The 25310-nt window shown below is 38.5% G+C and overlaps 1 protein-coding gene across 3 annotated transcripts in view; it reads right to left on the reverse strand.

Moving 5' to 3' along the window:
* The window catches only part of LOC117388933 (E3 ubiquitin-protein ligase SH3RF3-like), a 117433-nt gene extending 98094 nt beyond the window's left edge, over positions 1-19339 (reverse strand). For all 3 annotated transcript variants that reach the window (XM_055230664.1, XM_055230666.1, XM_055230665.1), the window contains exon 1: positions 18686-19339. In XM_055230664.1, the coding sequence (XP_055086639.1) occupies positions 18686-19087 (402 nt within the window). In that variant the 5' untranslated portion in view covers positions 19088-19339. The remainder of the gene's footprint in view (positions 1-18685) is intronic.
* Between the last annotated feature and the right edge of the window lie 5971 nt (positions 19340-25310).

Genomic DNA, 25310 nt, shown 5'->3' on the forward strand with positions numbered 1-25310 from the left:
TGCTTCATTGTGCATTTATATCAGTGACATTACATTACAGGTCCACACACCTCCTGATGAGTGGGAGCGCTCATACCAGCTCCTCTCTGTGTGGTGAGCTACGTGCACAGCTTCGGCCAAATATTAGTCGGGTGACCCATGGTGTTTTAATAGAGCTGGCAAGCCTCGCACAAGTAAAGCTGAGATGAGTTTGGACCTGATCCAGTTTGAGCGCACATAAAACCGATGAATGAGAGCCAAGTGGAGAAGTGGCTACAATCATCGCTCAGTCTGTCTCTAACAGGACACACATCACTCACACAGGGAAGCATGACACTCATAAAAGAGCAGAAAAACACACCAAGACAGTGCATGACTAATTGTTCAAATAGAAAAAGAGAGCTTTAAAGTCTCATGTATCTCCACTATTAGGTATCATTTTTACATGCCACATGAAGAAATGTGTCCTCTGCATTTAATGCCAACCTGTCAGGAACTCTGAATGAGCAGCCACAGTGCAGCACCCAGGGACATATCTCCAGATCCTGAACTTGGCGAGGAGTCAGGACCACCTTAGCTGGAGGTTTTGATTTATTGTGCTTATTGTAGATTGATGAGCAAAAACAAAGAAAATCTACTAAACACCCAGAGAAACATGGGAATTGAAAACAGAACAGCATCCTTCGATCTGTGAATCAAACCCAGTCCAACACTCTATGAGGTGAGAGTGATAACCACTCAGTCACTGAGTCCCCAAGAAGTTTGTGCCAGAAAAGTCACCTGGAGCAAATTCAATTTATAAATCAAAATCCAAACTTGGAAAAACAAAACAAAAACATTAATAAATAATACTAAAGAATTAGCATAACATTCTTCTAATCATCAGTCGTTTTATCAGAGAAGTAGCGCGTGGCTCAAAGCTACAAGCCAGCAGCATTTATCCTCCTCCCTGTGTTTTGGGATGCTGATTTAATTAGTGAGCAGACTTACTAAAATATAAATGTACAACTTTTTAGTCAAAGACAAAGTGTCTCGTTAGAGAGGCACTTAAATGCATCGCTTATAGCCCCCATACATTATTAACAAAGCAAAACAAAGTCACTATTGCCTATGAATATTGTATGAATTGGGGTTTAAACAAATCTGTAGCAGTATCCTTGTACTTAAATCTCTCAATGGACTTTGGATTCAAGTTTGTAGAAAGGAAAAACAAATGAACAAAAAATATTACATTTATGTGAAACAAATCAAGAACAGTTCATTAGAAAACAATAAAAGATAGATGGAATATAAATGGTTGGTAAATAAATGCAAGTGTTTTGATTGAGCAATATTATTCAAAAACAACTAGTAAAGAATAGATAAAGTTAACCCTTTTCCCTCGGAGTGTTTCGTACAAACTGTGTATTTCGTTTTTTGTTTTTGCCATAAAATCATCACACATTTTTCATTTTATGTAAAGCCAATTTGGGGGAAAAAAAAAGTTACAATGGGTATGTTTTGGTTTGTAAACCTCCATAAAAATTGTCAAAGATGAACTTTTTTTTTTTTAATTCTTAATTTATTTTTTCCCTGGAGGAGTTATCTATCCATTGACATAGGGATTCTATCCATTACCAAAAATTATTAACTGTTTAAATGCCAGTTTATGCCCAATACCACATACTGCAAATTTCAATTATATGTGATGATTCAATAATGATGTATATTATTTTGCTCAGGCTCCGATCAGTGTCAGTGGCCTATCAGTGTGGAGAATTAGTGGAAAGATTTACTTTGGTGCATTTTTTGTTTTTGCATAAAGCTAGTTGCGTTAGACTCCCAATATAAAATATTTATTTTGATAATCCCCTTTTCTTAAAAACCTTTTATTTTGTTGGTTCCTGTTGAAAACTACATACTACTAGATAATAATAATAATAATAATAATAATAATACATAATAGCTCTGTTGTTACTATTTTGCCATATATTGGCATATACTGTAAATTCATAAATGAAAAGAAATGTGACTTTTCCTGATATCCTTGTGACTGCCTCACCATATAAATGTCCTATAGATGATTCTTACAGGTGCATAGCAAGAGAACAGACACCGCATGCAGCCAATACAGTCTCATAATAAAGCTCTGGCTCATATTTAGTGCCATTAGAACCATAAGGTTACATATGTGCTCTATAGCACAAGATCTATTAACCTTAATAACGCATATAACTGTGACCTTTCACACAGTAGGGCAGGAACTATATTATCTTCATCAACTGACTGAATATATACTCAGTTGATATGAGAATTAATACATCTGTCCAATGATGCTGCCACACTAAAACTGTACATTTACATAAAATGTCTTATAACATATAAAAATCATTAGGCTCTGTTATGATAAAACAGATTTTTAGTTCCTTTACTGACCCCCTATGGCAGAGGTCTGTTTTTTTTGTTTTTTTTCCCCCTTTTTGAATAATAAAGCAAAAGTAACCGATACAGTCCATCAAAAATTGCAATTTTATCTACATTATTTATTAAACTGAAATTGACGACTAACTTCAACCATTACGTTTTTCAACCATCACACTTGACCTACTATAAAAATAATATGGGTGGGAAAAATAATAATTTTATAGATGCATCATTGATTCTACTAAAACTCTAAAACTCTGAATCGATGCAGATGCTCCCATAATCTGGATTTTAAATTTGATTGAAGCTGCCCACGCTGGAGGGACTATGTCTCTCGGCTGGCCTGGGAACGCCTTGGGGTCCCACCGGAGGAGCTAGAGGACGTGTCCGGGGTGAGGGAAGTCTGGGAGTCCCTGCTTAGACTGCTGCCCCCGCGACCCGGCCCCGGATAAGCGGAAGAAAATGGATGGATGGATGGATGGATGAAGCTGCCCACTCTCCCTGTTTATTTTCCCTGTGTCTCACTCCGAGTCCTGCCCCCTCCCTCCTGTCACTCCTGCTTCTCTCATCCCTCTCATCAGAGCTGTCCACTGTTATACAGTGACCCACTGGAATATCGCTGTTCAAGATTTGTCTAAGGCTTTATTTTGCTCATGTTTGACTTTTCAGAAAAAGGCACTCACAGGTGACAAAAGCATAAACTTTTTTCCGGTTCTGAGATGAAGGCAGCTTCGTGTTACACACTCGAAAAGCACTTCTAGAACAAAATAGGCAGACAAACTGTTTTAAACTAACTAGCTGTGTCCCTGTAGGGGACAGAGCTGTGTAGGCTGCTTCCCTTATAAAAGTCAGCAGAAAAGCTATTTCACACATGCTAAACTATTCACTATCACAGAAAAAACTATGCAATTGACCATTTAAATAAAACAGTTCTGTTAAATAAAAGTCATTGCTTTGTCCTGCAGCTCTGCACATTTAAAAAAAGTAGCCACTAATTTAATTTGAATGGTAAAATGCATAGTAAAACAATGCATTGATCCTGACTCGGCTTGTGAGCCTCAAAATCGTAATCAAATTGAATTGTGAGACATTCATAGATTCCCACCCCTAATAAATTAATGGATTTTATTGTAATTAAACCACTATAAAGTAGTCCAATATACCATTCAAACCTTATAAAAGATACTCTTTAAATGTCTGATAGGCAATTTCTGAAGCATCACACCAAATGTTTCCTCTTTCTCACATATCAGGAAAATTACGGCTAACAAAAGTATGTGAAGTTGCTATGGAAACACGCCTCTGATGATATAGCGTTGGAAATCTTGGTGCTTTCTTTGTGTCTTCTGTTGTGACAATGAATGAGCAAAAAACAAAACAGGTCTAATTTCTAAAGGCTGAGGAGAGACAATCAGCTCAGTTTTTACACAGTGGCTTTGATTGTGCCATTTCTGCCCATTGTGACCAAAAGCAAACAGCAGAGGAGGGGGACGCTCTTCTGACCTCACATAATCCTGTCCTGGAGATAGATCCTCCTTTTCACTCACAGCCAAACACTCACTACATGCTACCACCGGGCCTTTGTACTGTCGGCCCAACTCCTCTTTCATAAATACCTTTAGTCCAGAGCGTGACCAGCAGCACACTTACACATTTACACAGCATGGAACACAGACACATACACATACAGCTCAAATCCTAGACGAAGGCTTTGGAAGTGGGGTTCAAAAAGTCACACTGTTACCAAAAGTATAGACAGTTTTCTGTAACTGTGGAAAATCGCAAAATCTGATGTGAATATTCTGAGAGACCAAGATCAGATTACTCATAGGTTTTATTTTAATAAATGTATAACTCCAGAAAATGGATACAATAATAATAATAATAATAATAATAATAATAATAATAATGATGATGACGAAGTGTGCATGTGTCCACATCCAGTGTTTAGAAATTAATAAAAACTAAAATGGTCATAGTTTTCTCCAAAGACTCAATGAGTGCCTATGGCTAAGCAAATATCACAGAACAAAACAATAATTAAAATAATATCTTGTTCCAATAGTAAAATTGTTATTGGTTCAAACTGTAAAGAATAGTTTAAAAAAAACACTCAAATTAGTGTCTTGGGCCATAGATGACAGAAACTTGTGCTGTGAATGAATGTGAGAGGGTTTTATATGCATGTCTATCAACGCACAGTGGCAAGTTGGAAAAGCACTCACTTCACAGCAAGACGGTGACATGTTTGAGTTATAGATCCAAACTAAGGCTTAGTTGATAATGTACCTCCAGTAATACTTACACAAACAAAAACACATAGTTGGGAAAGAATCAAATACATTTAGCTCCAAACTGCACGCTTTTACTGAGGTTTGAGGACTGTTTGTGGGCCTCTCAGCTAAAAAGACCCAAGTAGATCATTGGTGATTAGAAATGACTAAATCTCAAGTCTCGATTACAATTCAACTAACAGTAAAGCCTTACAATATACATATCCTTTTAGTAAAATAATGTTAATAAGTTAATATTTTCACACTTTGCTAAAACTAATTCTACATACACTGCTGAACATTATACACAGACAAGCAACCCATGTTATGAGCTGAAATATGCGTACATAAATGGAGATTACATGCAGAGCCAGTAGAGCATGTTTGGACACAGACGTCAGTGCAGAAAGCTGATCGCAGTCACTCAGATCTGTGAACAGGAACATCATGCTGTCCTAAAATAACCTCAAACTTTTGCATTCAAATATTCATGTTTGCATGTAGCAACAACAGCATTTTCAAAGGAATGTCTAAGCCGCTTCCTCAATATATCATTTACCAAGTTTCTGGGGGTTAATTACTAGAGATCCTCCAGATAAAGAATACAAGCTTAAGTTATTTTATTCCACTCCTTCATGGCATACTGGAGCGGAAGGAATAGGATTACAATTAGGCATCATGATTAATCAAAGTCAAATTGAAAATAGAACAGTTGCAATGATCAAATTGCAACAGCTGCAAATTATGTACTCTGCAACTCCCTGTAGTTTAGACCAGTGGTCCCCAACCACCGGGCCGTGGACCGGTACCGGGCCACCGGCCGTCCAAGAAATAATTAATTATTTCCGTTGTATTTATTATCTGAGTCTGAAAAATCGTTTATTTTGAAAAATCTTTTATTTTGAAAAATGACCGGATTCTCTCGGTTACATTTCCGTCACTTGAGCGCCGACAACTTAACCACTTAGCGTTCCGACGGCCCACCCGCGTTACACGTTACAACTTTACAGCAATGTACGTGTATTTCTGCGTCATCCACACAAACAATCTACACATCAAATGAAAGCTACGGCATTCATATTTCTGAATATGTAAACCATTTACACCTCGAATCACCACAGTGCTGACAGGAAAGCCGTTTTTACAGAGAAGTCAGAAATGTGAATCTGGACTTCACTTACCATTGAGCGCTCTGGTTCTGTCAAACATCAACATATTCACACAAAGTTGGTCTCATTCGTTCCGTAAAGGTCCAGAGAATATAATCCAGTCAAGAAATTATATCCACAAAGGAAGTTAGAGCCTCCATGTCCAATCTGCTGCAGGAAAGTGAAATTTGTTCCGTCACTTCTCCGCGTAAAAACACGAGACTGGATATAAAGATGACGAAACGAACAAAACAAAGGAAGTACGCGACCGAGGACACTGTGGATGTTTGTACAAGTTAAACTAGAGGCATCTCGGACCCGGAGTGGTTCGTGGAACCGAGTGAAGATCTCATGGTGGACTGAGGAGTAGAGGGAGCTTATAATTTGATGGACTGGATGCTGTTCCTGATCGGTAAGCGTGGTTTATTCTGCTATTAACTTAATTGTCAAATCAAACAGTTCATATTTCCGCCTTGTCTAAAATACTTACGCTCCTGGTGAAATCGTAAATTGCAACTGTAATTGAAATCACAATATTTCACCAAAAACACAATTAGATTTTTTTGTTTTGTTTTGTCATCCAACCCTATTGATTACTCGCATGTTTTCGACATCCCTTCCTGACAGAACCATCTTCAACTCGCAGATTAAGAACTAAAAAAACTCCACAAAGAAAATAAGGATTTTTTTTTGTGCCAACTCAATAATGGGCGACAGTCACTCAGTTGGTAGAATGCTCATCCATTGATCCGAAGGTTGGCCGTTCGAATCCCGCTCACGATATAAACATCATTGGTTGAGCAGTCAGATCCACAGCCCCACAGATGAATGCTGTCGTGGCTGAATAAACTGGTGTACGAATGTTTGTGAATGGCTGAGTGGTTCCTTGATGTAAAGCGCTCTGACTGCCTTGAAGATGGAAAAGCTCTGTATAAAAATGTGACCATGACCATTTTATAGTGCAATGACTATAATAAAATATAACATAATAAATATTGTAAGTAATTACTATCACTATTTTTACAATGGCAGGATTTCAGAAGTAGAATGAACTTGAAAGCAGCAGTGACAACAGTAGAGGTTTTGAAAGCATGATTTAGATAGAAGAAAATTACCCAAGGTTAGAATAAAACATGTTTTCAAAAACTTGGAATAAACTAACTTGAATGCTCTGTCGTGATGCAGTGCTAAAGTTACTGTCAGTATTCCAAAACAAGTGAAGTTTACACAACCATATGGTATTTTAGGGTTTTTGTTTACACTCCCACACTGCTAGGGTACAGGAAGTTGTATAACCAAGTAGTACACAGACTATTTTAACTCTTAAGCCATTCTGATACAATTCACACATGCTTCAAAACAATATGCCTTGATTTATGTTGTATTTATTTTAAACCAAGGCATAATACAATGCAATTATACTTCCCTGGAAAGCTCTTTATGCTTTTCACAAAAGAATCCAATGACTCTAAAAACGTCCAATTATCACATTTTTAAGAGTAATTTATGACAATGTTTACCAAGCTAAATCCCCTCTGGACTGTACAAGCCATCCACGACAGTTTAACCACTCCTCCAAGCCAAATAAACACCAGCAAAACAATACATTCAGATGAGAGGAATGGTTTTATAAGAAATGCTGAAGATGAATTGGTGTCGATAGATGCAAGAGTGAACAGTGAATCGATATGAGGCTAGTTTTAATGTTTCCAAATTCAAACACTCTGGACGGGCCAAGTGTCTGTTGCCTGCCAAGTCTAAAATGGGTGTTTCAACTTCTCTTCGCTATGCTGAAAGATGAGGAGGAGGTAGGACTTCCTGATAACAAAATAAATAAAACCATAATTATTTGGTTATTGGGGTAATTGATACCAATACTTGATCATTACAAGTATCTGAAACAGTTAATAATGACTGGTCAAAAGTAAAGGAAGACTCTGGAAGACTTTTCTGCTGGAAAGTGTGCCATCTGCTTGACTCCATGGAGATGTTATTCCTTCTCAAAAATATTTCTCAGAAGGGCATTAAACTTATGCATCTTACAGATCAGATCTCAGATCTGTGAAGAAGCAGCCTGCTTACAATAACAACGCATGTATTTCTGAGCAATAAACAGGTGTTTATGTTTATTTGTGCTTATTTATTAGGTTCCCCATTAGCTGTACCCGAGGGGCAGCTAGTCTTCCTGGGCTCCTGGTGTAAGTGAATAAATGCAAAATAGGTAAATACACCATACTGTGAAATATTCCAGGCAAAGCAATAACATCTCCATGGACACAAAAAGGTAGCACACCTCGAAAACCAGAAAAGTTACACAGTGCACTTTTAACATGTTGAGGAGGAATAGACTAATTTATCATGAGTCATGTTTTGTGATTCCTGTTTAAAGCTACTGTTGGCATCATGATTGGTTTTGTGAGGCATAATGTGCATATCATTGAGAACACTTTAAGCAATAATTGCAATGATCACAATTAAAATCCAATTCACTGCATAAGCCTAGGAGGAGTATGATGAAAGAAAGAGCAATATCTGAATAAGCTTTATAAAACTAAACATGACAGAAACATGCAAAAAATACAAGCTAGAAAAGTGAATGTACTCAGAGGAGCAACAGGAGGCACTGTTGGATGATGTTACTCCCACGGGAGACGCTCCATTTCTTCAAACATGTCACAGACTGTTCAACACAGCAGCAGCTGCACAGGTAGACTGTGGACCGCAAGAAGACTGGCAGTGCACAAATGTCTATCAACTTCTATGGGATGTGTACAGAAAAAGTCTACATGCATTTTAGTTCTTAGTTGTTTCTTACTTGTCTAAGTCAAATGCTTCACATATCAATGCCTTATAGAAAATAGATTATTTGTATTATTTAAAATTCTTAATTGGTTTATATGTATTTCTAAATGCTAATTATTTTAATGTGGAACTTTTTATAATTATTGCAGAGGTTTTTCCAGTTTATTTAGGACAGATGATTAGGACACTTTTGAGAGCCTAAAATGTATTTCCCAGCAAGTAACCATAGCTAAATATCCCACCTCATTTTCTGCTGCAAGACTTGAAATATTTTGGCATTATCATATTTTCAATTAAAGTCTGCCACCGCTTCACTCAATCCAATTCCATTGGTGTGACCGGTGGCTTTGACATCTCACCCTCATCTCCATAGTAACAATAGTTATGGACACAAGGGTGTTGACCTTTGGCCTATGACTGTGCATGTGAATCGTGCTACAGGGGGATGGTCTTCAGACGCCCATGGGAATAGCAATGCTGGTTTAGTCTTTACCATCGCAGCCCCAAATTAAATATTATAACATTAAATAAATACAGTTTTCTGATACATATTTTGAAGAAAACTCACAGTTGTTCACACTTTTCCTGGTTTGGTCCTATTTTAATCATAACATAGTCCTGATCTAGACCTTATAGTCTAGTTCAGGTTTAGTTTTTTTCTTTCCAAAAAAACCCTGATGAGCCTTGAGTTAGGGTGGCCCCAATGGCGTTATCAAAAAGGAGAACAACTGGTTCGGGGTCAAAAAAAAAGGTCAGTGTCTGAAGTTTGTAACGTTTGGTGAGACTATTCACATGTAGCGTGTGTGTGCCATGTATGTGCGCCGTTTTGTGTATGTAACACAAAAACTTTTTCAATTGGGATTTATGAACATATCTCTGAAAATATCAGACCAATTTTAGTTAAAAAGCGGTGTCGGGTTGAGACATGCTGCACTACATTATGACAATCAACTTCTTCACAATAGTGTGCATGCCTTGTGATACGCTTAATAAATGTCAGTGCATTTTCTGATCAAAAGGAGCACTCTGTCCACTCGGTCTGTCAGATGTGAGAGCTCACAGGAACGACTAGGGGAAAGGCGGAGTTCAGATTTATGCTGCTGGAGAGGTATTGTTGTTTGTATCTGATCAGAGGAGCCAAGATTGTTGCAAAAACGAAAAGTGGCCCACACAAAGCGGAACATTCGTTTGGTCACCCTACTTGAGTACAGTCACTTAGCATCATTTGAAACATTCACCCTTAAGAGCTTAAACAAAGGCATGTGAAAAAAACATTTGATTTATGCCAGCAGCACTGTAACAGAGCAACATACTCTGTGTAGTTTGCCCTTGAGTTTTTATATTAACAAGACTTGGCAATATCACAATATCTCCTGTTAACCATCATTTTACCAGATTTTGCACATCCTTAGTCACACACACTCACTATAATGTTGGGCGATATGGTGATAAAAATCAAATTATTTTAACAGATCATTTTTCCAGACCAAGAATCAATAAATTAACAGAAGACCAAATAATCCACATTGGACTGTGAAGTGTGAAGTAGATTACTCTTTTTACCTCTTAAAAGTAAAAGAAAACTACAAGGTGTGCATGAATCATGATATAAATGAAATCGTGATCTAACGCCCAGAAAACTGTGATATTAATTTTTTGCCGTATCTCCCTACACACACATTATTCCCAGTGTCTTATTAACCCATCTCTGGAGCGGGCGGTTCCTGTGAGTGCACCCTCTCTCCATCCATCAGTGTTGTGTGACCAGCTCATTTCATCTCCATATCTGTGAGCACGGGGCCAAGGATGACACACTGACAGATGACATCCCGCAGATCCAAGGCCACGCACACCCCAGTAATTACCCACACTCTTATGTAATAAATGCTCACACGGCATTTAGTTAAATGACACGCAATATGTCATTGGGATAAATGATTGTGTCAAAACTGAGAAGATGCTGTTTTGCTACTGTTATGTTGGTCTGATAACGTACACCCACCATTGAGAGGAAAAGCACTAGTACATTTACATTGGTTGGTTCCTCTTGTGGCTACCAGGCTGACTGAGCAGTTTTTGAAACTTTTTGTTTTTGAGCTCAGTTTTTAACATCATATAAAGGGATTTTAACCAACTAAGAAGTGCAGCATGTGCAGTTCAAAGGACATTAGTAAGGGACTGTTGGATGATGTGAAATTAGTTGTTTGTTTTTCCCGTATCCATGGAGACCGTGCAAGAGGTTAGCTAAGGAATTAGCTATAGACCTTTAAGATGCTGCAGGCTTTTTACACCAAATGTGGCAGCAAAATGACAGAAAACCTTCCAGAGGAAATCCTCCAAAAGCTTCCAGGGGAAATACTTTGAGGGAATGGCCCATTTCATCTCTGACCGAAACAACAGAACAGACTAAGAGTGAGTCTTATAAGAGGGTTTCCTGTTGTGTTCACCTGGTTCCCCTTGGATCTATCACAGTTTATTTACATAAACCAGCTCTGATCATCAATAACACAGATAATCAAATAATAATTTTTGTTATGCCTGAAAACATAAACACGATCAAAAATTTGATCATACAGTTTTGGTCATACAGTTTAGTATTATTATATATCAACTGGGAATTGCCAGAATAGGTGATATGCCAAAAAAAAAACACTTCTTTTTTTTTTTTAAGCCAGATCACAATGTCGATTCCTGCACAAGACTAGTATCTTCTTCTGGGAGTTCTTCTGTGAGTGGTTACATCCACCTGTCACTCACTCAGACCATGATGGAGGTTGACCAATAGGAGGAGTGAGGGTTTGAGTATAGAACTGCATTAAACAGGGAATAAGTGAATCTTTATATAATGTTGTCACCAAAATAGCAGCTTGTCACAACAATGAGATCATATTTTTGTTTAAAATATAACATAAAATTGCTATGGAAAGGAAAATGACAGTGAGATTTGTTTTGGTCAATCATAGCAAAGTACCATATAGCACACAGAAAAGGACCCCCATTTTACTGTTTTAGTTATATTGTTACAAAAACACAACTTTATAATAATTTACTCTTTTGTTTACTTATTTATTTCCGTTTCCAATCATATCTTAACATCTGTTGCCTGCCTCATATGGATTTTAAGATATAAACAAACTAATTGCCGTTGACGATACAAGACATGAGGACAACACCAGCTGTTCTACGATGCTCCTTCAGAGGGAGTAAGGACTATAAAAGCTTGGGTACAAAAGAGCCACATACATTGAAACAGAGGTCCATGTGGCAAAATCAGATATTTCCCGGACAGTACTATGATATCCAACAAATTAATTAGACGTATATCTTTGCATGTCTAGTTTTTTCAAAAATAAAAATAGAAAATAGGACAAAGTATATCCCCTGTTGGCAAATGCACTGTTTTGACAACAAATAATAAATACTGGCTGCAAACTGTAATTCCAAATCATTCAGCCGGTGCCTTATAGCTACTATCTAATAAAGAGAGAGTAGTAAAAGATGCACAGACTTGCTCACCAATAAACTGCGTTGTTACAAGCACTCCCCCAAACACAAATGTCTGCTGTTACTGTATGATTCCCCGGTCATCCCAGGAGACACACAAAGAAGATGTGTCTCTTTTATTTACCATTAAAACAGCATGCTTGTCGGGATGCTCTGATATATTGTTAAAAATAATTGATTTCTTTTCCAACATCAGTGAATAAGTCAGGATTAGAATTAATTAAGAGCAGCATCTAAGGTGATTTGTTTGGGCTTTAAGACACACAGTTGCCAGTCAAAAATTGAGGATTAATATTAACTTCACTTTCAATATATTAAAAAAAAAAAAAAGTAATGAAAACTCTTGGTGAAAATTTTAACAGAAAAAACAAAACAAAAAACTTGTACAGCATTGTTAGATAGGACTAAGCACAGGGAGTGTCAAGAAAAACAGTTTTTAATGGAGTAAGCAATACCGTAAATTTCGGACTACAGAGCGCACCTTGATATAAGCCGCACCAGCTAAATTTGAAGAGAAAATCAATTTTGTACATATATAAGCCGCACCTGAATAAAAGCCGCAGGTTTTCATATTGTAACGTGAGATATTTACACAGAAAGACGGTGCACCGACACGCTTTTTTTTAAACTGTGCCTGAAAATTGGCACCAACACGACAACAACACGGGATGAACACATCTGCAGGTTTAGAAAATAAAGCTGCACCAACACGGAAAATCTGCTTTTATTTCCTCTGAAAACTTTTGTCGTCTTTTTACATTGACCAAGTTGGATTCATTGATGTCGAGCTTACGTGCAGTGGCTCTATTTCAGGGGTCGGCAACTCGCGGCTCCGGAGCCGCATGCGCCTCTTTCCGCCTCATACTGCGGCTCTGCGTGGCTTGGGAACTGACACAGACACAGCTCAGTCCTGCGTAAAGAGCCCTGATTTTCAGACGTTGTGCGCACAGGGGTCAGGAGCAACTTTGGCCCGTCCCTAATGACACACTAATAAGCTCGTCCATAGATGTATCATGAAAATCCTGCTGGAAATCGCCACAGAAATCTATTTGATGTAGTAGCAAGTATATTATCTGCTCTTGTCTCCACGGTGACGTATCACGTATAACACATCAGACACGATGCATTAAAGTAGAGCCACAAGCGAGTGAAAATGAGCCAAAACAAAAGTCTTTGGAGATCTTTTTAACAAAGGGGAAAAGGACAACTGAGGAGCCAGAAGAAGAGACTACGACCTCCAAGAAAAAGAAAGATAAATTTAACAGACAATGCCTACTTAAAATCTGGGTTTGTCGCTACAGGTGACTCACGCACAGAGTCTGCTCTGCGTAACATACGGGAAAAGCAAATAAGGCAATGAAACCTTCAAAACTGCTTTGGCACATGGAGAATAAGCACCTGGGATTAAACGATACGCTACGAGTTTTTTTGTTGTTGTTTTTTTAAAGAAACTGCGGAGTAGAGTAGACATAATCACATAATCAGCGCGATGCATGATGCAGCGGTTTGGTGAGTTGTATTTTTTTAATGCACTTAAGTTGTTTTTGCCATATTTATCTGCCACGTGTAGAAGGCTTGTCCGTGAAAGTAAAACCTACATTATTCCGTTACATTATTGTTATTATACAGTGTTATCTTCATTTTAGATGTCAAAAAGTATTTGCGGCTCCCAGTGTTTTATTTTATGTGGAAAGTGGGTCCAAATGGCTCTTTGCGTGCGTGTTAAAGGCCGACCCCTGCTCTGTTTCCTTTCTGTTTCTTTATCTTAAAAACTGCATCATATCCATTTCATGATGCGCAAAATGATCGTTCAAAATCAAAACTAGTGAATTCTTCAGAGCAGAATCTTTCCCCACGTCTGTCTCACTTTTACGTTTACAGCTAGAGAGCGCCCCCCAGGGTCCGTTATCCAGTAAAATTCCATATATAAGCCGCACTGCTGTAAAAGCCGCAGGGTTCAAAGCGTGGAAAAAAAGTAGCGGCTTATAATCCGAAATTTACGGTACATGCAAATCCATTTACAAATCCCTCTACAAATTACTACAAATACACATCCTACTTCTTTGTGAAAAGCACACTCACACTTACTACAACCTTATGGTAATGACAGGTCAATGCATTGTATCAGAGATGAAAGGCCACAACATAATTTCTGAGCCCTCCGCCAAGGTAATAGAGGCGTCGCCACGGCAGCCAGGTAAATACAGGTAAGACGACAAGGAGAGGATTCAAGGGATCGCATTGACAAACTACCTCTGCAGTGGACGGGCCTAAAGTAAACAGCAAAGGCATGTTTAAAAAGCTTAAGTTAAAATGTGTCTTTAACCAATCCCATAGTAAGTACAGGAGACACTGCATCTGTCAAAGTGCAAAGTAGATAAATGAACAGGGAAAAGGTATTGAGATTCTTAGTTGATTAAGAAACTTCATATATAAAGGAAACAACTGACAGCTTTTGTCTACAGGAAAAAGAGGTTTACAGTGCAGACAAGGTAACAAGAGGTGCAAATAAGGTTTTAAAGAGGTCGAGATTATTTTAAAATATCTAATAGGAAAGTTAAAAAAAAGAGTTACTGGGACAATGCATTTGAATAATTCACAAAGGATATGCATGAGGCCTGACTGAGCATAATGCAGATTGATCAATGTAATGAAAGAATGAGAACTACTGAGGACATTTTGAATTCATAGCAATAAACTCTTCTTCCTAGAGTCCTGTCAGCACTGTCAGACTGAACTGCTCCTTCAGAAACCACGTGGGAATATGAATTTGTCCAGACTAAATTATGAATGAATTGAAATGTCTTGTTTGTAAATATCACATGATAATAAGTTAGTATGGCACTATCAGCCTGCTTGCTGCTACAACAAAGCCACCTGGTTGTCTCCATGGAGCTGTTATTGCTTTGTCAGGAATGTTCCACAGTATGGCATTAAATGTGTTTTTATTGCTAAAAATCTTGGGGAAAAAAACATATTTTCTTTTGTTGCTTCTTCACAGATCCTGCAACCAGAGTAGTAAGTAAAAATAATTTATTCCAAGCATTCTACTTTGTCATTTCCATTGTACATCCACTTAAAAAAAGGTATGCCTACCTATATCCATCTATATCTACGTAAGACATAGTTTTTATCATGTATCTGGCATTAAATGAGCAAATCACTGCACAGTTTTAAGGATTATAATTTGATGAGAGAATTTCAGGGAAGGGAACTATCAAATGCAGTGGAGTTAAGGTTCTTCATAAGCATTTGCAATAAAGATACTATGTGCACTGGGGTTTCAAAGACCAGACAAATGTTACGTATTGCGTTAGGCCGGACTCAGAGTGACTTTGAGCTAATTCTTATTGCACAGCCGCTGTCTGGTGAGTCATCTCTGCATCTGATGTACTCTGAGCACAACAAAGACAGAGAGTAATAATATCCTACCAAAGTTTTTTACTGCTGAAACAGGACACTGTGGGAGACAGTCAAGGAACGACCAAAGAATTAACTAAGATTTGTTTATATGAAAAGTTATACAGAACAGTAGACTATGAATATTCAGAGTTAATTTTTTTTTTTTTAAATAGTGACTGAATTACTGTTTGTAAAGAATTCATGTATAATATACTTCTTCTTTATCATTTTTATGAGTGGGAGAAAACTTTTGCATCTGAGGTGGAATAGAGCAGACCTCTGGACAGTAATAAATTAACTGAGAGTGATATTTACAGGCAGTTTTGAGGAAAATGTAAAGTTATAGATTCACACACTTGAATTGTTGTAAGACGTATAAAATACCCAAGTGCTACCTACTCTGCTGGTGGGTTTCATTCATTTTAGCTTTCAAAAAGGAAATAAAGCCTGTGTTCAAGTTTGATAAATGAAGAAGGTAAAGGTAGTGTCAAAAGGGCATCCAACATAAAACTGTTTTTCTAAATCATACCGTTGGTAAAACCAAATTTAAGATATAAATAAACAGGAAAAGTTAATCAATTTAACAATATTTAATCTCATGGATAAAATTACAAAGTCTCATATAAAAATATGTGACTAATATAAATGATTAGTTAGTGTAAGTACAAAAGTGTCCCGTAGTAGCAGGTCCGCAGCAGAAGCCCAAACTGCACTGGGGGATAAGCTGCCCTCACTGTTGACTCAGCACTTTTCCTTGTCATCTATTTCCATAGCAACACATATATTCCCCTCCTCAACCTTTATTACCTCACATGGACATTTGGGACTGGCCCATTTGACTCCCCTGGTGCTGTATTACATTACTGTGTCTCTCAAAAACACATTTTCGACCCTTCACAAGAGCCTTAGCCCAGCAGGAGACTGACATCCACATGCACTTACACACGTCCAATGAATGAAGAGATTAATTCAGACTTTCATCACTGGGTGGAGGTCCCGTGGTGGGGGAACTGCGGGGGTCTGGGGAGGCTAATGGGCTATATGTGTGAATGCGGCGTGTGTGTCCAGGACCAATAAAGGCGGCACTGGAGCGCACTCTCAAAGGGCCGCTAAAACAAACAGAAAGTGGACAGGGCTAAGGACAGAGTAAGCTCTGAGCACTGTGGATATTTCACTTCAGGGTTTATGTACTTGATATGCCCGGCAGTGGAAGACAAATTTAAGTAAAGCTGATGCTTTGAACAGTAGAAGTGAGTATTACAATTAACTAAACTATTCTTTTATTTACCATTGCAGTCAATGCAAATACCAATTCCACCACCATACACTACTCAGTATGTAAGCAAAATATGTGAGAAAATATGTAATTTTGCAATATATATTAAAAAGTATTAAATTGCAAGCTCTTTTGTGTAGCTGATATGAAGAAATTATATTTAATCAAAGCATTTCATTTTGATATTGACAAAACAACAAAAAAGTTCAAAGTTCAACTGATTGACTATATACATCCCTTTGTAAATACATTTTCTGTCTTACACAGTGTAAAACTATAACAACCAATTTCAAAGTTTATGATCAAGGCTACCCCATAAGATGGAGTTAGTGCTTGCAGTTTATCTGACAATAAAATTTACTCTTCCTTGTCTGGGCGGTTAAACTCTATTGACTGTATTGAAATAACATGTTAAGCGTAGGAGGAAACGTCACTAAGTCTTTGGATTCCTGTTCATTGGCTGTGAATCAGTGACCGTTTGCTGCTCTGCTCTTCATCACATTGAAGTGCTCTACTGCTTAAATCAATGCTGCTCCCGACCTGATCCTATATATCGCAGGGGCAGGCACAAGCTGATGCCAAAGCTTCTGTTACTGCAATAGTTCACTGTGTTCCTATTCAATAAACATCAGTAAAAACCAAAGGCAACAAAAACCCAAACCTACTTGTGCACAACCACCTTTTATCATTTAAAACTTGACAAATCTCTTTACATTTGTCAGGAGATTACCATTTTGACAAATGTAGATTTACCGTAACGGGTTACAGCCTGTGGTAAAAAGGCTGCCGTAACAGCATCAATGGTGTTGTTCATTTGACAGTGTTACTTTTTCCACATTACATCAGAAAATATTTGGACATGAACTTCCTTCTGAGCCTAAATTAGGGCTAATGTCTAAACAAGGTAATAAAATGTGTATTACTGAAAACACAACAGGCCAAGGACTTAATCTAAACTCAACTGGACCCAATCAGAATAGAAAGTTAGAGTGAACCAAAGCTGAATGTGGGAAAGTTGAAAAATCTACAACATAACAACAAAAAATCTGTTATTTCACTTGACAACAGGATATCCCTAAAATAAACTGAAAAGTGGTCCTGCTCCTACAGTTTGCAAATCACTATCTTAAACCAGAAAAATGAGTAAGCTTTTGAGTAAGACACCACAACTGCCAACTCTCATGGTTTTCAATGCCACCACAAGAGCTTGAGGAAATATTTTGATACTTTTAAATCCTCTGTAAAGCTTCATTCTTTATCTTGTATTGCAGCCATAGACAACACTGATCTCTCTCACAGACTAGAGGTTATGAAATAGTGCACAGCTGCAGCATGTGGCCACAGGGCAGGAGCAGGATGGTAACAACCCGAACAGACAGGTGACCCGCAAGGTCTCCCACATCCCTCTCCCGTCTGTGGCTCACCACAACTAATTATACATCAATCACAAACATCCAGAGGCACACCCAAAACAATACCTAATTTAACACAAGTGGTACTCTACAACAACAATGTAATAACAGCAATCCAAGTGAAACAAAGAACACTTCCTCAGTAAGATTTGGAGATGCCTGTTCCTCTACAACTTCAGTCTGGTACAAGTTTGTCTTCAACAACTGTCACATGAGTTCTGCTGCACTCAGTCCTGCTGTATGTGCCCTCTCTGAGCACATGAATTTGCATGTATGAGGGCAGCATTTGAGGCAGGGACCAACCATGAACAACCGATTTTTCACAGCATGGATACTGGGCTTTTCCTTTTAACCATATCCCATTACTTTTCTCAAGCTGAGATGAACAAGTGAAGTTGACAGTTCTCTAACAGTTTCCCGTAAGTCTTGTTTTAGGTTTTGCAGTGATTCAGTGTTTGAAACAGCAACAGTGAGTACATTACCTACCTTTACAGGGGAGCTCCTCGTGGCCGTGGGCAGCTCTCTAATAGCACTGCCCGGGGAAGAAGCGCATATTCCGGCTGCGTAGCCCTGAAGCGAGCCCCCGGGAAGGGACTGCCTACTGCCCGTTCCATTGCCTCGTTGTGGCCGCTGCTTGATCCCGTCCAAGAGGCGAACCAGGAGGATGTTCGCGGGGAGGTCGTCCACCCCGCAGTCCACCAGGATGCGGCACTCCGGGCAGCGGAGCTCGTTTCTGGAGCTCACTATGTTCTCCAGGCAGCGGCGGCAGAAGGTGTGCTGGCACGGCAGCACCTTGGCCGTGGTGTCCAGGCGTTCCAGGCACACCGAGCACTCCAGCAGATCCAGCAGCGACGAAGACTCGTCCATGTCGGCGGAGAGCGTGAGCATCTGGGCTTCACTGTCCGGGACGTCGCGGAGACTTGTTTGTGTTCAGTGTAAAAGAAGCGAGGCCACAGAACATTCTGGGAGGCGGACCCTGCTCCACAGCGGAGTCCCCGCGTGCAAAGAGGCAGTTTCCGGGAGTTGTGGAAGAAGGCTCTCCGCTGATCACTCTCTGACTCCCGCAACGTGTTTGTGTTTCGGTTGCTCCTCGCTCGTCTCCTCCTCCCGCTCTCTCCAGCAGCAGCTGTGCACAAAACGGTGAGGTCACGCTCTCATCATCATCATACGCGCGCCCATCAGAACCGCGGCGCGCGCACGAACCTAAGGCAGAGATACAGGGAGAGAGAGAGAGACCACCACCACAAATGGGAAGGTCCCCCGCCGCTGCTGTTGTTGCCAGCCAGGTTTTCTTCCCACACCTTCTACACTGGGCAAAACCAGAGCTGCTCTGACCGTGGAGCCAAAGAGCAATGAAACAAAAACGCACAGTCACTGTACATTAAATAACTGCACTCACTAAACCATGAACTTAAAGAGGCTGTTTCCAGCATTTTTAATATTGTCTATAGGCTAGATTTGATATGTCGATATGTATCTCTAAAAATGTCATCAGCTGTTTGTGCATTACATCTAAAACAATCCTGTTCAATACGGAACAAAAGGGCTGAGCTTGATAAAGTGAAGAGGCCATCACCTTGCCCACCTGGCACAGACCTCCTGCATTACCTCAACAACTTCAACTCTACATTGCACTGAGGAAGTAGGTTTGTGGCGACACCTGGTGGTATCCACTGCAATCCATCTTTTTATTTTTATACATACATTTTAGGGTTAATGGTGTAATATTTAGTAACCCTTTTTGGTGTGTTTTTTGTGTAGCTATTTTATAAAGTTACACTGTACACTGTACTGTTTTATGTCAACTTGGAAGCTCTTGCTTGCTCTTCCAAGCATATTATAAAACAATTACAAAATGCCTGATAATTAAATTGTTGACTAGTCAGACTTATAACCTATATGTATTGTTGTTTTTTCAATGCCTATGAACTAGCTTATTCCCTTTTCACCTGTTCAGACGTGCCCTGCTCTCACTCACTCAGCCTAGGGAAAGATTTACGCGTGTGTGTGTATGTGGTATGACAAAGACGCCTTCCGAAGCATGATGGGGGCTCGCTTCTTACCACCCACGATGAATTGTGAAGGCCGAGACTGCAGTACCCAATGAGGTGTGAGACTGATGTGTTTTGGCTACATAATACAATTCAAAACAATGAGATCCAGGCTATGTTTTAGCCATTTAAGTGCACACATGCATGGGGTAAGAAAAACTGATAGAAAAGCAATCTTTGTAAGCAAACTGTAAGCTATGCTGCGCCATACAAAGGGTAACTTCAGGACTTGTGCCATCACTAACCCAGCTTTGTATTTTATCTCCAATCTACAGACATTTTTATTGGTCTATTTTTGCCCATGATAGCTTAATATTGCTATAGCCCAGCAATCTCAACAGCTAAAACCTGTGAATTTGTATTGCTGAAAAGACTTTAACACCATTACAAAAGTGATTCTCACACTAAGATAAAATGGATTAAACTAGGACTACTTAAATTACTGTGTTAGAACAAAACCAGCAAATATCCCGGACTAACCAAAACATCATCTAAAGAATGTGTATTATAGAATGTTGAAAGTCAAATCTAGAACTAAATTAGGACTAAAAAGAGCAATAATAAGCAGAAATAATTACAAAAAACTTAATCTTAATCTCTAAAATTTCAAAAAAGCCACTGCACCATCTTTAATAAATTAATTTAAGCATTACCAGTACTTATGTCTAAAGGTACTGAAGCTACTGGAGATTACCACCTTCTTGTCTCTATTTATGTTATTGCTTTGCCTGGAATGTTCCACAGTATGGCATTAAACTTACTTATCTTCGTGGAGACAAATAAGTGACACCCCAGGCCAAGTTATTAGTCAGATCTGTGGAGAGTAGAACATTATAGTGAAACAACATAAACATCTCCAGGGAGACAAGCCTGGGCTGACCCCCAAGAAAGTAAGTTAAGTAGTGCGCATTTAAAAAGATCAAGAACATAGTTAAATGAAACCAATTTGATGAAACCAAGACACAAGAACTGCCATCTGTGTACCAGCTGAAGAAGTACCAACAAAGGACCCCGCACCACGTTATGAGAGTCACTACCATAACCGCAATAAAAGTATAAGAGAATGCTTGTAAACCTTATCAAACCCACTCATGTCCCGAGCACAAATGTCACCAACTTTAGACTGTGATTCTCCACAGCCAGTAATTGAAAATGACGGGAGAAAATGATTATCAGATAAATCTCCCCTTTGATATATTTGAGTTTCACAGTTTGGGTTCCTTTCAGGATAAGACGATGTTAGCCAAACAAAGGCTGGGTGCTGCTAAAATAAAAACATGTCAATTAGAGAAGCAGCATTTTTCACAAGAGGTACAATAAAACACATTGTGGATTTCATTTTATTAGTAAATCGGGCTATTTTTTTTTTTTTTTAATTTTCATAAAAACTTTAAAGTTTGGCTGGCATATCTGCATTCAAAGTGTTTGCTTGTGCATTCATATTTAAATCAACCAATTTCTTCCCCTCTATATGGACTTTATAAGAGGCTTTTATATATAATTCCTGGACTTATTGATAGCTCTCCTTAGGCAGTCTATCACTCCTTGACAAATAGATGGGTTTTCCAAGTGAATGCCCAAGAGGAAATCAAATTTATAGGCCCAGGATGATTAAATGATGTTATGAATATATATGAGTTTGTACCTATGCCTACACATCTCTCTTATTGAACTATGTCCTGCATTTATGCAAAAAGTAGGTCATCTGACATCGTATCACCATGGCAACTGGTGCTGGTTAAAGATCAGTTAAAAGATGTGGGGTCTTTGTGTAGTGAGATTACTGGGGAGGGGGGGCTAAGAGGTCAGTGAGTCAAACTAAAGTGCTACAAGTTCTACATGAGTTCAGATTCCTGTCAAAGGTGTCATTTTGAGGACTTTTTACCATTGGTCATACCACTTTAAAAAACCCTAATCGCATGTCAAAAGCCTATCAGGGTTGTGCCTGTACTTGGATTGGAGACTGCTGATGTCACTGTGGGGCAGCAGTGGTTCTACTGCATGCTGTTGTTGTGTCCTTAGGCAAGACACTTCACTCATATTGCCTAGTATGGATGTGGTGTGTGAGTGAGTGAGTGATTGGTTGTAGTCAGAGGAGGTGATCGCACAGACTGGCGGCCTTGCTTACCTCAAAATTTGTACCATAATGATTAGCTATGCTATACTTTGTAAACATTTTGGCATTCTCCTATAATTTCTCAAAATGTTGGCGCATTCCTGTTTCCTAACTTCAGATAGATTTCTGTAAAGTTAAAGATATTTTTTTTTCCAAAATGCCAAATAAATTCAATAGTCTCACTCTCACTTCAGACTGTAACTTCAGAATCTACAAGTAATATCTATAATTTAGAGTGCTGTCTATAATATATTAGCTTTGATTAAAAAATAATTTCTACTTGAAGAAACTGTCTGTGCTATCTGAACATAGCATTAGACCCATGTTTAAAGCACATTGGTTTCATGTTTTTGAAACACTGGCCTGGAGAGAACATCTTAGTATGATGAAAAAGACATACTCATCTTGCCCTTAGACATCAAACCATTCTTAGGGGAAAAGGAAGCTTGTTTTTAATGTTTTTTTTCCAGTAAATTTAAGATATACCAACTTCATTAAACCCAGAATCAAATTAGGCCTCTACAGATTTCAGTCTTTTTCAAGCTACTACTTTGAAGTTTTCTTTTCAGGGGTCATGGGGGTAGAGTATAAAACAGCAGTGAGAGAATGATCTGTGACAACTGTCACATTATTTTTCCATGCAAACAATACTGCATCATTGAAGATGTTGTATTTATTCATACTGTAGTTTTTTGTTTACTTCTTTATTTTAATAATCAGGAAACTATATTCTTCAAACTAAATATGGTCTTTGTCTGTGCTCCTTTGAATAGGAAGTCGTTTACAGACATGTGTAATTTTTGCAGTATGTACAATTTTGTTATTCTAGCATTCTATTTGATTAACTAATCTTTCTGATTGATTGCATTTCTGGAGAAGTCTGTATTGGGATTAGAAAATGTTTGAGTTGATGCAAAATGACAAAAATCTCTTAATAATGTAAACAAATATGTAGAGTATAGATAGGGGCCAGACTCATGATAACATGGCCAAACCAGTCACACAGGGTACTTATAAGGCAATAAGAATAAGAATAAGAATAAGAATAAGAATAAGAATAAGAATAAGAAGAAGAAGAAGAAGAAGAAGAAGAAGAAGAAGAAGAAGAAGAAGAAGAAGAAGCTATTCTGGGCAGTTCTGTGCTTTGAGATTATTTCACATGTAATTCTCCTATTTAATGAATATATACTGTGTTTATTAATGTTATTAATGTTGTCTATTATTTTCTGCAAAGTTACTAGTTATTAAAGTTATTAAATATTAATATTATCAAAAATATTATCCGTCCTGTTCGTAAAGGTGCCCCTTATATCACATTATTTATGCAGGATCTTTTGTCAAGGCAGATGTTTGCATTTTAGGACCGGTGTCTATATCATTGCTGTGTTTTATAATTATTGTTGTGCACTGCACTCTGGTCACCTGTGTTGTTTTTAAAGAACAATAGAAATAATGTAGGATTGGATCATAAGTGACCATTGCCTGTGCACGTGTTGGGGTATACTGCCATCCATCACAGGACAGTAAGTACAGGGTTTGCTTAATTTGTGTTTTGGTCTGATCAGTGACAGAGCAGCCATCTTTCTCTCATCACTATTCACCAGTCTTCTTGTTATCTTCTTCATATCCCCTCCATCCTCTCCTTCATCAAATCTCTTCCTCCCACCGCTCAGTCAGGAAGCCCCTGGATTGACTTCAATGCAACTATAAAAGAGGAAGCAGACAAACTGTAGACAAGAAAGTAGAGAGAAGATGAAAACTGACTGAAAAGAGAAATAGAGAAAAATACAGTTACATAAGTTGCAATAATATTAGACAAACACAAAGCAAAAGTATAAAAATGATAGATAGACAGAGAGGGCAGCAGGGAGAGTAATTACAGGACTCCTGGTGTTTTCAAAGCAATTCTTTTATCTTACCCTTCCTCTGGCTAAGAATCAAGATGAAGCAGAGCGGAAGGAGGAGGAGAAGTCCAAGGCCTAGTAGTCCCAGACAGGCAACACACAGCTCAAGTCATTCACATCCCACACAAACACTCACTAAACCACTGTACCTGTGATCCAAGGGAGATGGGATTATTTGAAGAGCCTCTCTAAGGTACTACGCAATGCAGGCTTTACTTTGAGCAGGCGACAGTCTTGTTTGGCTGTGGCAAAAAGAACAGGGGAGAGGGATTACAGACATAAAGTTCATAATACAACTTTAATACAGATAAAGATTTAAAGATGAAAGCGTCTCAGTAGTAGAAAAAAGACACTATAATATGTAATGTGAGTGTGACTAACTGTAACATTGAATTTAGCTAACCTACATTTTAATTTAATGTTCATCAATAAGTGTATTTATTTTTTAGCTGAATAAGAAAGGATTACCGGTACGCACATCCCACTCAAATCTTAATTTTCTAGGAACATGCTGGATATAGTTATATATATCTGACCAATAACAGCACCAGTGAGGTTAGCCTACTTATGCTAGTTATGGTGGATATAATCGACAAAAAGTAAGTAAAATATAAAAGTAGATGGCATTTACAAATTTATTTTATCTTTTTGTGGATGAATATGATAAAGCAGAATATAATGACAATATAGTAGGGTTGTGCTACTTTTAGGTTTCTAGCTAGGCTACATGAGGCTAACGTGGTTGCCACAGTTAGCCTCATGTAGCCTAGCTTTTAAACAGTTTGGCCTTTTTTATTTATTAACTGAATAAGATATTATGGACCCTGGTCCGTACTCGTCTCTTGTAAAATATAAAAAAAAAAAAGTAGTCTTGCTTGAAGCGGTTTTCCCTCGGCCACACTGCTTGCCTATGGACACCAGGGGGCGGTGTTGCATTATCGCCTACAGCGTGTTCTCTTTCCCATCAGCGTGTCTTTACCTGGGACCATCTCCACTTTTCTTTGGGGCGGAGAAAAGTCCTCAGGAGGAGCCAGGAGCAT

This window comes from Periophthalmus magnuspinnatus, chromosome 21, assembly GCF_009829125.3.
Source record: "Periophthalmus magnuspinnatus isolate fPerMag1 chromosome 21, fPerMag1.2.pri, whole genome shotgun sequence".
NCBI classification, from domain to species: Eukaryota; Metazoa; Chordata; class Actinopteri; order Gobiiformes; family Gobiidae; genus Periophthalmus; species Periophthalmus magnuspinnatus.